General features: G+C 46.4%; 1 protein-coding gene across 2 annotated transcripts; it reads right to left on the bottom strand.

Annotated features, from left to right (window-relative positions):
* Positions 1-475: 475 nt before the first annotated feature.
* Positions 476-13698, bottom strand: ANAPC13 (anaphase promoting complex subunit 13). 2 transcript variants are annotated; one of them, XM_073573103.1, is made up of 3 exons: positions 13550-13698; positions 7779-7884; positions 476-783 (listed from the first exon to the last, which is right to left on the bottom strand). In XM_073573103.1, the coding sequence occupies exons 2-3, from the start codon at positions 7875-7877 to the stop codon at positions 658-660; spliced, it is 225 nt and encodes a 74-aa protein (XP_073429204.1). In that variant the 5' UTR covers positions 7878-7884; positions 13550-13698; the 3' UTR covers positions 476-657. The 2 variants fall into 2 exon arrangements, with proteins under 2 accessions (XP_073429204.1, XP_073429203.1); XM_073573102.1 differs by having other exon boundaries at positions 13488-13676.
* Positions 13699-14243: the final 545 nt, after the last annotated feature.

A 14243-nucleotide genomic window follows, 5' to 3' on the forward strand; every position in this document is an offset into this window, starting at 1 on the left:
ACCTGCGGACACATTTTCTCTTAAACTATAGTTAAGATTATATTCTTGATTCAATTCAACTGATAGATATCCTTATCGTCAATATATTGTGTTAAGTTATATAAAGTCTCCTTCTCTTTGTTACAATTTCCATTTGTTTTCTTTGCAGAAAATCCCATTACACGATCTATTTAACCAATATACTTTAGTATTGCAAGTTATTTCAGCGCTTACTCTTGCATTGCCCTCCATGGTCATTGTAATCCTGCCTGGAATAATGAGACTTCCTTACAGTTTAACATATCCCTAGTGGCCTGTGTGAAAATTGCAAGATTTCTACTTTATTTTTTGTAATACAGAACGTGATTTCAGAAAGAAAAATACAATCCCTCAAACTTTAAAAAAAAAAAAGAAAAGAAAAAAAAAAGTCTAGCACCTTTTGTCGTACATCGAAGGAAAATTACATTTGAATGGTGCAAAAAATATACTAAAAAGATGGTTTTCACCGTCCTCAGTTTAATGCTTACATTTGCAACTGGAAACAATCTTTACATTAATAAGTGAGTTATAGCAACTTAGTGTGTTTCACAAAAAAAACACAATAAACAATTGATCAATTTATTAGACTTGAAAATAACAGTAAATTATGAGTCACTTTTCCACCACATACGAACTACGTTAATTCCCGGACAATGGTATGTTTTCATGCAGATACTGTAGTGCCAAGTCTGCCCACTTCATTTCCTGCTCTTTCACAGACTCCATTACTCCACCATTATCCTGCTCAGGCTCTGGAAGCTCATTCTGTAAGGAGAGTAAAGCAGAGATGACAGTGCATGTCTCACGTGTAAGGAGAGTAAGGCAGAGATGACAGTGCATGTCTCACGTGTAAGGAGAGTAAAGCAGAGATGACAGTGTATGTCTCACGTGTAAGGAGAGTAAAGCAGAGATGACAGTGTATGTCTCACGTGTAAGGAGAGTAAAGCAGAGATGACAGTGTATGTCTCACGTGTAAGGAGAGTAAAGCAGAGATGACAGTGTATGTCTCACGTGTAAGGAGAGTAAGGCAGAGATGACAGTGTATATCTCACGTGTAAAGAGAGTAAGGCAGAGATGACAGTGTATGTCTCACGTGTAAAGAGAGTAAGGCAGAGATGACAGTGTATGTCTCACGTGTAAGAAGAGTAAGGCAGAGATGACAGTGTATGTCTCACGTGTAAGAAGAGTAAGGCAGAGATGACAGTGTATATCTCACGTGTAAGGAGAGTAAGGCAGAGATGACAGTGTATGTCTCACGTGTAAGGAGAGTAAGGCAGAGATGACAGTGTATGTCTCACGTGTAAGGAGAGTAAGGCAGAGATGACAGTGTATGTCTCACGTGTAAGGAGAGTAAGGCAGAGATGACAGTGTATGTCTCACGTGTAAGGAGAGTAAGGCAGAGATGACAGTGTATGTCTCACGTGTAAGGAGAGTAAGGCAGAGATGACAGTGTATGTCTCACGTGTAAGAAGAGTAAGGCAGAGATGACAGTGTATATCTCACGTGTAAGGAGAGTAAAGCAGAGATGACAGTGTATGTCTCACGTGTAAGAAGAGTAAGGCAGAGATGACAGTGTATGTCTCACGTGTAAGGAGAGTAAGGCAGAGATGACAGTGTATGTCTCACGTGTAAGAAGAGTAAGGCAGAGATGACAGTGTATATCTCACGTGTAAGGAGAGTAAGGCAGAGATGACAGTGTATGTCTCACGTGTAAGGAGAGTAAGGCAGAGTTGACAGTATGTCTCACGTGTAAGGAGAGTAAGGCAGAGATGACAGTGTATATCTCACGTGTAAGGAGAGTAAGGCAGAGATGACAGTGTATGTCTCACGTGTAAGGAGAGTAAGGCAGAGATGACAGTGTATATCTCACGTGTAAGGAGAGTAAGGCAGAGATGACAGTGTATGTCTCACGTGTAAGGAGAGTAAGGCAGAGTTGACAGTATGTCTCACGTGTAAGGAGAGTAAGGCAGAGTTGACAGTGTATGTCTCACGTGTAAGGAGAGTAAGGCAGAGATGACAGTGTATATCTCACGTGTAAGGAGAGTAAGGCAGAGATGACAGTGTATGTCTCACGTGTAAGGAGAGTAAGGCAGAGATGACAGTGTATGTCTCACGTGTAAGGAGAGTAAGGCAGAGTTGACAGTATGTCTCACGTGTAAGGAGAGTAAGGCAGAGATGACAGTGTATATCTCACGTGTAAGAAGAGTAAGGCAGAGATGACAGTGTATATCTCACGTGTAAGAAGAGTAAGGCAGAGATGACAGTGTATGTCTCACGTGTAAGGAGAGTAAAGCATAGATGACAGTGTATGTCTCACGTGTAAGGAGAGTAAAGCAGAGATGACAGTGTATGTCTCACGTGTAAGGAGAGTAAGGCAGAGATGACAGTGTATGTCTCACGTGTAAGGAGAGTAAACCAGAGATGACAGTGTATGTCTCACGTGTAAGGAGAGTAAGGCAGAGATGACAGTGTATGTCTCACGTGTAAGGAGAGTAAGGCAGAGATGACAGTGTATGTCTCACGTGTAAGGAGAGTAAAGCATAGATGACAGTGTATGTCTCACGTGTAAGGAGAGTAAAGCAGAGATGACAGTGTATGTCTCACGTGTAAGGACAGTAAAGCAGAGATGACAGTGTATGTCTCACGTGTAAGGAGAGTAAAGCAGAGATGACAGTATGTCTCACGTGTAAGGAGAGTAAAGCAGAGATGACAGTGTATGTCTCACGTGTAAGGAAAGTAAGGCAGAGATGACGGTATGTCTCACGTGTAAGGCAGAGATGACAGTGTATGTCTCACGTGTAAGAGTAAGGCAGAGATGACAGTGTATATCTCACGTGTAAGGAGAGTAAGGCAGAGATGACAGTGTATATCTCACGTGTAAGGAGAGTAAGGCAGAGATGACAGTGTATGTCTCACGTGTAAGGAGAGTAAGGCAGAAATGACAGTGTATGTCTCACGTGTAAGGAGAGTAAGGCAGAAATGACAGTGTATGTCTCACGTGTAAGGAGAGTAAGGCAGAGATGACAGTGTATGTCTCAAGTGTAAGGAGAGTAAGGCAGAGATGACAGTGTATGTCTCAAGTGTAAGGAGAGTAAGGCAGAGATGACAGTGTATGTCTCACGTGTAAGGAGAGTAAAGCATAGATGACAGTGTATGTCTCACGTGTAAGGAGAGTAAGGCATAGATGACAGTATGTCTCACATGTAAGGAGAGTAAGGCAGAGATGACAGTGTATGTCTCACGTGTAAGGAGAGTAAGGCAGAGTTAACAGTATGTCTCACGTGTAAGGAGAGTAAAGCAGAGATGACAGTGTATGTCTCACGTGTAAGGAGAGTAAGGCAGAGATGACAGTGTATATCTCACGTGTAAAGAGAGTAAGGCAGAGATGACAGTGTATGTCTCACGTGTAAGAAGAGTAAGGCAGAGATGACAGTGTATGTCTCACGTGTAAGAAGAGTAAGGCAGAGATGACAGTGTATATCTCACGTGTAAGGAGAGTAAGGCAGAGATGACAGTGTATGTCTCACGTGTAAGGAGAGTAAGGCAGAGATGACAGTGTATGTCTCACGTGTAAGGAGAGTAAGGCAGAGATGACAGTGTATGTCTCACGTGTAAGAAGAGTAAGGCAGAGATGACAGTGTATATCTCACGTGTAAGGAGAGTAAAGCAGAGATGACAGTGTATGTCTCACGTGTAAGAAGAGTAAGGCAGAGATGACAGTGTATGTCTCACGTGTAAGGAGAGTAAGGCAGAGATGACAGTGTATGTCTCACGTGTAAGAAGAGTAAGGCAGAGATGACAGTGTATATCTCACGTGTAAGGAGAGTAAGGCAGAGATGACAGTGTATGTCTCACGTGTAAGGAGAGTAAGGCAGAGTTGACAGTATGTCTCACGTGTAAGGAGAGTAAGGCAGAGATGACAGTGTATATCTCACGTGTAAGGAGAGTAAGGCAGAGATGACAGTGTATGTCTCACGTGTAAGGAGAGTAAGGCAGAGATGACAGTGTATATCTCACGTGTAAGGAGAGTAAGGCAGAGATGACAGTGTATGTCTCACGTGTAAGGAGAGTAAGGCAGAGTTGACAGTATGTCTCACGTGTAAGGAGAGTAAGGCAGAGTTGACAGTGTATGTCTCACGTGTAAGGAGAGTAAGGCAGAGATGACAGTGTATATCTCACGTGTAAGGAGAGTAAGGCAGAGATGACAGTGTATGTCTCACGTGTAAGGAGAGTAAGGCAGAGATGACAGTGTATGTCTCACGTGTAAGGAGAGTAAGGCAGAGTTGACAGTATGTCTCACGTGTAAGGAGAGTAAGGCAGAGATGACAGTGTATATCTCACGTGTAAGAAGAGTAAGGCAGAGATGACAGTGTATATCTCACGTGTAAGAAGAGTAAGGCAGAGATGACAGTGTATGTCTCACGTGTAAGGAGAGTAAAGCATAGATGACAGTGTATGTCTCACGTGTAAGGAGAGTAAAGCAGAGATGACAGTGTATGTCTCACGTGTAAGGAGAGTAAGGCAGAGATGACAGTGTATGTCTCACGTGTAAGGAGAGTAAACCAGAGATGACAGTGTATGTCTCACGTGTAAGGAGAGTAAGGCAGAGATGACAGTGTATGTCTCACGTGTAAGGAGAGTAAGGCAGAGATGACAGTGTATGTCTCACGTGTAAGGAGAGTAAGGCAGAGATGACAGTGTATGTCTCACGTGTAAGGAGAGTAAAGCATAGATGACAGTGTATGTCTCACGTGTAAGGAGAGTAAAGCAGAGATGACAGTGTATGTCTCACGTGTAAGGACAGTAAAGCAGAGATGACAGTGTATGTCTCACGTGTAAGGAGAGTAAAGCAGAGATGACAGTATGTCTCACGTGTAAGGAGAGTAAAGCAGAGATGACAGTGTATGTCTCACGTGTAAGGAAAGTAAGGCAGAGATGACGGTATGTCTCACGTGTAAGGCAGAGATGACAGTGTATGTCTCACGTGTAAGAAGAGTAAGGCAGAGATGACAGTGTATGTCTCACGTGTAAGAGTAAGGCAGAGATGACAGTGTATATCTCACGTGTAAGGAGAGTAAGGCAGAGATGACAGTGTATGTCTCACGTGTAAGGAGAGTAAGGCAGAAATGACAGTGTATGTCTCACGTGTAAGGAGAGTAAGGCAGAAATGACAGTGTATGTCTCACGTGTAAGGAGAGTAAGGCAGAAATGACAGTGTATGTCTCACGTGTAAGGAGAGTAAGGCAGAGATGACAGTGTATGTCTCAAGTGTAAGGAGAGTAAGGCAGAGATGACAGTGTATGTCTCAAGTGTAAGGAGAGTAAGGCAGAGATGACAGTGTATGTCTCACGTGTAAGGAGAGTAAAGCATAGATGACAGTGTATGTCTCACGTGTAAGGAGAGTAAGGCATAGATGACAGTATGTCTCACATGTAAGGAGAGTAAGGCAGAGATGACAGTGTATGTCTCACGTGTAAGGAGAGTAAGGCAGAGTTAACAGTATGTCTCACGTGTAAGGAGAGTAAAGCAGAGATGACAGTGTATGTCTCACGTGTAAGGAGAGTAAAGCAGAGATGACAGTGTATGTCTCACGTGTAAGGAGAGTAAAGCAGAGATGACAGTGTATGTCTCACGTGTAAGGAGAGTAAAGCATAGATGACAGTATGTCTCACGTGTAAGGAGAGTAAAGCAGAGATGACAGTATGTCTCACGTGTAAGGAGAGTAAAGCAGAGATGACAGTGTATGTCTCACGTGTAAGGAAAGTAAGGCAGAGATGACGGTATGTCTCACGTGTAAGGCAGAGATGACAGTGTATGTCTCACGTGTAAGAAGAGTAAGGCAGAGATGACAGTGTATGTCTCACGTGTAAGAAGAGTAAGGCAGAGATGACAGTGTATATCTCACGTGTAAGGAGAGTAAAGCAGAGATGACAGTGTATGTCTCACGTGTAAGGAGAGTAAAGCAGAGATGACAGTGTATGTCTCACGTGTAAGGAGAGTAAGGCAGAGATGACAATATGTCTCACGTGTAAGGAGAGTAACGCAGAGATGACAGTGTGTCTCACGTGTAAGGAGAGTAACGCAGAGATGACAGTGTGTCTCACGTGTAAGGAGAGTAACGCAGAGATGACAGTGTATGTCTCACGTGTAAGGAGAGTAAAGCAGAGATGACAGTGTATGTCTCACGTGTAAGGAGAGTAAAGCAGAGATGACAGTGTATGTCTCACGTGTAAGGAGAGTAAAGCAGAGATGACAGTGTATGTCTCACGTGTAAGGAGAGTAAAGCATAGATGACAGTATGTCTCACGTGTAAGGAGAGTAAAGCAGAGATGACAGTATGTCTCACGTGTAAGGAGAGTAAAGCAGAGATGACAGTATGTCTCACGTGTAAGGAGAGTAAAGCAGAGATGACAGTGTATGTCTCACGTGTAAGGAGAGTAAGGCAGAGATGACGGTATGTCTCACGTGTAAGGCAGAGATGACAGTGTGTCTCACGTGTAAGGAGAGTAAAGCAGAGATGACAGTGTATGTCTCACGTGTAAGGAGACTAAAGCAGAGATGACAGTGTATGTCTCACGTGTAAGGAGAGTAAGGCAGAGATGACAATATGTCTCACGTGTAAGGAGAGTAACGCAGAGATGACAGTGTGTCTCACGTGTAAGGAGAGTAACGCAGAGATGACAGTGTATGTCTCACGTGTAAGGAGAGTAAAGCAGAGATGACAGTGTATGTCTCACGTGTAAGGAGAGTAAAGCAGAGATGACAGTGTATGTCTCACGTGTAAGGAGAGTAAAGCAGACATGACAGTGTATGTCTCATGTGTAAGGAGAGTAAAGCATGACAGTGTATGTCTCATGTGTAAGGAGAGTAAAGCAGAGATGACAGTATATTTCTCATCTTCAGACAGTTTCCCCATTTCAAAAAGAATATTCAGTGTACTACAGCAGGCTTAACATCAGGAATTGCCATCTTAAAAGGGATCTGTCACCAGTTTTTTTGATACCCAATCTGAGAGCAGCATGATTTAGAGACAGAGACCCCCAATTCCAGCTATGAGTCACTTACTGGGCTGCTTGCTGTAGTTTTGGTAAAATCAGTTTTCTATGATGCAGATCTAGCGCTTCTCTAAATGCTGAGTTCTGTATAACACCGCCCACACGTTTGATTGGCAGCTTTCTGACAATGCACAGTGTAAACAGAAAGCTGTCAATGAGTGGTGTGGGGCGGGGATAGACAGTACTCATGAATATGGAGGACTACTTCTAGATATAACCCCTGCTGAAAAAGCGGTGTTATATCAAACTTACAGCAAGCAGCCAAGAAAGTGACGCATGGCTGGAATCATAGAAGCCGATTAGCAGGTGTTTAATATTGTAGATTGTTTATGACAGCACTGATTACACAGGACAATGTGCTTCTGAGAACGATGGGTTTTGGGGAAATAATCATTTCACCCGACAATCGAGCATTTTGCATTAGTTGGATGATTGTATAGCGGCTTACATTGGCCAATAAAAGGAAAAATGAGTGTTTCTGGGAATATTTGCTGATGATAACTGGCGCCATTATATGCACACACAGACGTTTATAGCATATCTTCTCCTCTTTGGCCCTCACTTATCAGGGAAGCCGGTTCCTAGAGCGCCGCACTCTTCATATACTCCAATGGAGGGGGGTATATAAGAGTAAAGACCCAAAGTAAACATAGCTTGCTGCCCATAGAGGGCGCCACATGATCACTAGCTGAAGGTTTGTCCTACCAGTGGAATGGTTACATCTTCATAGGGTAACTTATCTTCTTTCCAAGCATCATCAACCAAATCTAAAATGCGCCCATCTCTCTGAATTTCGCTATCCATCGGAAGGCTAAAAAAAAAAAAAAAAGAAAGCGAGAGAAAACGTTTGAAAAACAAATCCTGTATAAATGATACAACTGTCTCCGCAGCCTTAGAAAATGAGCATAGAGAAGCTTGTAATTTCTTTATTCTTAAACTCAAGACAATTTATTTTAGCACAAAATCTCCCACCCGTTACACATTACTCGTCATTTTCACTCAATTTTTTTTTTAAATTCCTGTTTCTGGAAATAAATGTAGTCAGAAGGATGAGGAGAAGACAGAGATACACAGTATGTAGTCTATAAGTCAACGCGTTTTGAAGTTTCAAACTTCCTCATCAGGACAACCCCGGTGATCTGCAGGAAAATGGTGCTCACAATGTTGTCAGGCCGCCTTACAGAAAGCCCGGCTACTCGGAGAAAGTAACTTTATTCTTCCTGGGAGCCGCCGGCTTTCAGTCATAGCGGTGCAGACGGCACGGCTTTCAGTCATAGCGGTGCGGCCGGCATGGCTTTCAGTCATAGCGGTGCGGCCGGCATGGCTTTCAGTCATAGCGGTGCGGCCGGCATGGCTTTCAGTCATAGCTGTTATGAGTTCATTTTCTCCTTCACCTCTGATGTCTGATGATCTCCCTCTGCTGGTGAAAGGAAGTAGTGAAATTGATCTGGATGGGAAGAACCTGTCATCTGAACAGGTGGAGTGTGATTGGACATCTGGAATTTCTGAGTGGATATAAGGCAGCCGACGCCCTGCAGGGTTGCTGGTGATCCTTTCTGCTCTGAGCTCTGGCATCCAGTTTAGTTCCCGTCTACTAAAAGCTAAGTTTTGCTCTGCTATATTTCCATGAGATTTTGTCTGTTTACTTAGTGTTTGTGTTCAGCCTGCCCTGGTTGGGATGGGCTGAACTCCATTTTTGTCTCTGATCAGTTGATCTCTTTGCTCTGTCTTCAGAATATACCTGAGTGCTGATATAGTGATTTTGAAGTCTAGTGACTTCAGGGCCTTTTCTATCAGGCGTGTTGGAAATTATTTTTGGCAGGGTTTTTTTGCGGATTGCAGCCAGCATCTTTTCTGTCCTTTCCTATCTAGTTAGTTGGGCCCCATCGTTTGCTCAGCCTGTCTTTCTGTCTGTGTTTGTGTTTTCATCTGTTTTCCACCGACAATACATGTTGGGGGCTGTCTATTGCTTTGGGGTCTGCTCTGGGGCAGTTTAGATTTCCCCTTTCTTTCTTTAGGCTTATTTAGCTCTCCGGCTGTGTCGAGGGGTCTAGGGCACCGTAGGAACCCCCCACGGCTACTGTTAGTTGTGGTGAATAGGATCAGGGGTCTGTAATCCGCTAGCTACCAACCTCTCCGGTTTTCTGGACTTAGCTTGTGTTTTTGTTTTTTCCTCCTCCGGTGACTCATTCATAACAGAGGCTGGTGATTCTGTTATGAATGTGTAACCGGAGGAGGAAAAAACAAAAACACAAGCTAAGTCCAGAAAACCGGAGAGGTTGGTAGCTAGCAGATTACAGACCCCTGATCCTATTCACCACAACTAACAGTAGCCGTGGGGGGTTCCTACGGTGCCCTAGACCCCTCGACACAGCCGGAGAGCTAAATAAGCCTAAAGAAAGAAAGGGGAAATCTAAACTGCCCCAGAGCAGACCCCAAAGCAATAGACAGCCCCCAACATGTATTGTCGGTGGAAAACAGATGAAAACACAAACACAGACAGAAAGACAGGCTGAGCAAACGATGGGGCCCAACTAACTAGATAGGAAAGGACAGAAAAGATGCTGGCTGCAATCCGCAAAAAAACCCTGCCAAAAATAATTTCCAACACGTCTGATAGAAAAGGCCCTGAAGTCACTAGACTTCAAAATCACTATATCAGCACTCAGGTATATTCTGAAGACAGAGCAAAGAGATCAACTGATCAGAGACAAAAATGGAGTTCAGCCCATCCCAACCAGGGCAGGCTGAACACAAACACTAAGTAAACAGACAAAATCTCATGGAAAAATAGCGGAGCAAAAACTTAGCTTTTTGTAGACAGGAACTAAACTGGATGCCAGAGCTCAGAGCAGAAAGGATCACCAGCAACCCTGCAGGGCGTCGGCTGCCTTATATCCACTCAGAAATTCCAGATGTCCAATCACACTCCACCTGTTCAGATGACAGGTTCTTCCCATCCAGATCAATTTCACTACCTCCTTTCACCAGCAGAGGGAGTTCATCAGAGGTGAAGGAGAAAATGAACTCATAACACATAGCGGTGCGGCCGGCATGGCTTTCAGTCATAACGATGCGGCCGGAACGATTTTCAGTCACAGAGGTGCAGCCGGCACAGCTTTCAGTCATAGCGGTGCAGCCGGTACGGCTTTCAGCTATAGAGGTGCAGCCGGCACGGCTTTCAGTCAGAGGTGCAGCCGGCACGGCTTTCAGTCAGAGGTGCAGCCGGCACGGCTTTCAGTCAGAGGTGCAGCCGGCACGGCTTTCAGTCAGAGGTGCAGCCGGCACGGCTTTCAGTCATAGAGGTGCAGCCGGCACGGCTTTCAGTCATAGAGGTGCGGCCGGCTTTTAGTTATAGAGGTGCAGCCGGCACGGCTTTCAGTCATAGAGGTGCAGCCAGCACGGCTTTCAGTCATAGAGGTGCAGCCAGCACGGCTTTCAGTCATAGAGGTGCAGCCAGCACGGCTTTCAGTCATAGAGGTGCAGCCAGCACGGCTTTCAGTCATAGAGGTGCAGCCAGCACGGCTTTCAGTCATAGAGGTGCAGCCAGCACGGCTTTCAGTCATAGAGGTGCAGCCAGCACGGCTTTCAGTCATAGAGGTGCAGCCAGCACGGCTTTCAGTCACAGAGGTTCAGCCAACACGGCTTTCAGTCACAGAGGTGTGGCCGGCACGGCTTTCAGTTATAGAGGTGCAGCTAGCACGGTTTTCAGTCATAGAGGTGCAGCCAGCATGGCTTTCAGTCATAGAGATGAGGCTGGCGCAGCTTTCAGTCATAGAGATGAGGCCGGCGTGGCTTTCAGTCATAGAGATGAGGCCGGCACGGCTTTCAGTAATAGTAGCACGGTCGGCGCAGCTTTCAGTCACAGAGATGAGGCCGGCGCTGCTTTCAGTCAATGATCAACACTGCGGACAATGATTGGCTACAGCAGTGACATGCAGTATACTGGCTGTGACATCTGCAGGGAAGGGGTTACAGTGGTCCTCCTTAGGGTGGGCAATCAGTATAAAATTGGTAGGGTGCAACACTTGGAGGTGGAGCTGCACCTTCTTCTCTAGGCTTACCTGCAGCTGTCTGCACATAGTACTGCAGCGCTGTTACAGTATGTGGATGACATGCAGAGAATCAGAGGAGAGGAGGCAGCTGATTTGTATGTAGGGGTGCTCCGCTACCCCCAGTAGCTATTGATGGCCTCCCCTGAAGATAGGCCATTGCTATCCTGAACGTGAATAGTCCCTTTAAAGTGCGCATTAAAGGCGGGTCTGAACTCACCCTTATGTACTGACATGACTGCACATCAGCTGGAAGGAAAGCGGTGACAACATACACAACATTGTACATCTCTGGAGCTGCCGACATCGGCCAAAGCTGTCTGAAAATGTCTATATGTTCTGGATGAGCCGTCAGCAGCGGCCGGGACACGGGAATAGGAACAGCCGCCTCTCTGGTCAGTCACACATTTCCGGTAGGAATAACAGGACAGATGTGTTGGCATCACACTGACCGTACACTCCCTTCCTCTATTAACCCCTTACCTACATACCATGTACACAGTGGCATAACTACAAAGCTATGGGGCTCGACACGTACTTTCAAATGGGCCCCCCCCAAATGCCAAAATACACACACATCTCCGCTCTGTACACCTCGTACACACCCGGCTCTGCTGCATCTACCCTGTAAACCCCTCCTGACCCCACACAAACTTTACCTCATCCAGCACCATGACAACCAGCACAGCAGAGTCCTGCAGACACCGAAGCTCCTGATCATGTGACCCCTGACTCCTCTCCTCCTGTGACCTCATCACAGGTCCTGTGCGCACATTGGAGAAAACAGCCTAGCAACGGGCTGCTGTCAGTGCGGTGGGTCTCTGCGGGAGGGCAAGGATGGGGTGCATGGGGGGGGGGGGGCGGGACGGGATCAAAAATGAGACTGTCCCACGAGAATCAGGACGATTGGGAGATATGCCTGCCGGGCCCCTGACTCCCCCCCCCGGGCCCGGTTGCAGTGGCGACTCCTGCGACCGTGATAGTTACGCCGTATGTCGTGTCTCTGACTGACGTGGGTGCACACGCCGAGCTGTATCTCTTCAGGCAGATTCAATCCTCCATCATCTGCTGCTAACAGGTGCTGCTGTTAACCTATGAAATGCCGCAGTCGATGTGTGATGTCGGCATTACCAGTATGCTGGTGGAACGTGATCACAGAGCGCCGACTGGTCTCTGACATAGCCGGTGGTCTGCTGAAGATCCCCATGCTCAGGTACGGCCTGGGGCTGAAATTCAGCCCTGGCGTTTGAAATCACACAGGCCCATGCTGTCACTGTCCCCAAGAACTTGATGGGATATATTCCTAATATTACCCTGGATGTCGGAAAGCAAGATTTACTACATGGCCAATATTTCTAATGATACCTCTGTCACAACTGTTAACAGTATGGGTGTCTTGAGAACACGTTAACAATGTAGCAGACATGGCGGCCTACCACCAGACAGGCCCTTCCAGCATGTGCCAGAATTGCCAGATGGCCAGTCCGGCCCTGCCCATGCTTGTCATTGTGAGCCTCCTGTGATAGCCGGGGTCTGCTGCACTTTTTTGATATTTCTCATTTGGCTTTTTTTCCTGCTGATAAAATGAACGATGTGGTTTCCTTCACTAGAACTCTCCCTGCCACTAAGGCTAGTTTCACATTAGCGTTTTTTTTTTTGCGCAGCCCATCGGGGGCATAAAAAACGCAAAACGCGCGTTTTTTTAACGTCATGCGCACGCTGATGCTTCAAAAAAACGCAGCGTTGCTTGTGTTTTACATGCGTTTTTGCATGCGCTTGCGTTTTTTTATGCACATGCGTTTTTAGGTGTGACATTTTTTCCATTGTCTAGAGAACATTCTAGACTTGTTTACCTCAAAAACGCATGCGCAAAAAACCGCAAGTGTGCGCAAGACCATGCGCACGCATGCGTTCCCATAGACTTCAATGTGTTGTTTTTGCGCATTCCGTGCGCATGCGTTTTTTTGACGAGACAGGGCGGACCAAAAAATGCAACATGTTGCGCCTGGCGCGCCTGGCACTTAAGACAAAAAAACGCATGCGCACGAAAACGCAAGTGTGCGCAAGACCATGCGCACGTCATGTTAAACATAGGTGCGCAGTGCGCATGATGCGCTGTGCACAAAAGCACTAATGTGAAACCAGCCTTACAAACCATCACACGGCGGTGGGGACAGAAAGTAAGAGTTATGGCTCCGGGAGGAAGACACCAAAGATGAACAATGGCCCGGGGGTCAGCGGGTTAAGCTCCATAGATGCTGCGATCGCTAATGACTGCGGCCTGTAAGGGGTTAAATGCGCGGGATCATGTCAGCATGATGCGGCCGTGCACTGCACAGTCCTGCCAGCCCGGGGCCCCTACCTGTGGTTCTGTGCTGTCAGCGGCTTGATGGTGGAGACAGGTCACATGGGTACAGCACTCACCATGTGCAGGAGCTCCCTGTCCCCTTGTTCGTAACAGGCAAAAGCGCTCACGAATGCCACGTGACTGGCGTCAGCGTCACATGACGCCGTTCTGTGCCACGTGACACCCCATGTGTTCATTCTGAATTTCTGACGTCATCTGCATGCACCGTCTACATTTCGAGCCTCCCTCTGCCCTGTACATGGGCGGTGCCGAAGCCGCTGGTAATTCTCGGAATGTACCACTGAGCATCGGAAGAGGAGGGGTGTAGCGAACATAATACCTGATCACTTTCTAGCAGCTAATTAGAATATGGCTTCATTTGTAGACGTCAGTCTGGGGAAAAGAGCCACAGTGCGCATGTCTCCTATCGCCTGCAGAGTGTGTGTCCTGTCAAAGCCAGCGGTCACTTCTCCACACAGGCCATAAGGTGTTGCTCGGGGGTGGGTAGCGCATATATGCAGCCGTCACTCGCCACAGTCGTTCCTTATGAGGCTGGTGAGCGCTCCGCTTGGCTCTTTCTGGCAGCCCTATAGAGAAGGAATGGCCATTTTGTCGTAGGGATAAGGGTATGTGCACACGCTGCAGATTGCTCTGCGGATTTGGCCGCGCGGATTTTGTAAAATCCGCAGGTAAATCTGCAGGTCAAAAGATCTGCGGTTCTGCACTGCGGTTTTTCATCTCCACAATGGAGGAGATGGTAAACCGCAGCGG

The sequence above is a fragment of the Dendrobates tinctorius genome, unplaced genomic scaffold (genome assembly GCF_039654945.1).
Source record: "Dendrobates tinctorius isolate UK_male_01 unplaced genomic scaffold, ASM3965494v1 ptg000034l, whole genome shotgun sequence".
Taxonomy (NCBI): Eukaryota; Metazoa; Chordata; class Amphibia; order Anura; family Dendrobatidae; genus Dendrobates; species Dendrobates tinctorius.

Coding starts and splice junctions, on each gene's coding strand:
- ANAPC13 (XM_073573103.1), bottom strand. CDS start 7,877: ATGGATAGCGAAATTCAGAGAGATGGGCGCATTTTAGATTTGGTTGAT. Junction 784..7,778: donor AAGATGTAACCATTCCACTG/GTAGGACAAACC, acceptor CTCTCCTTACAG/AATGAGCTTCCAGAGCCTGA.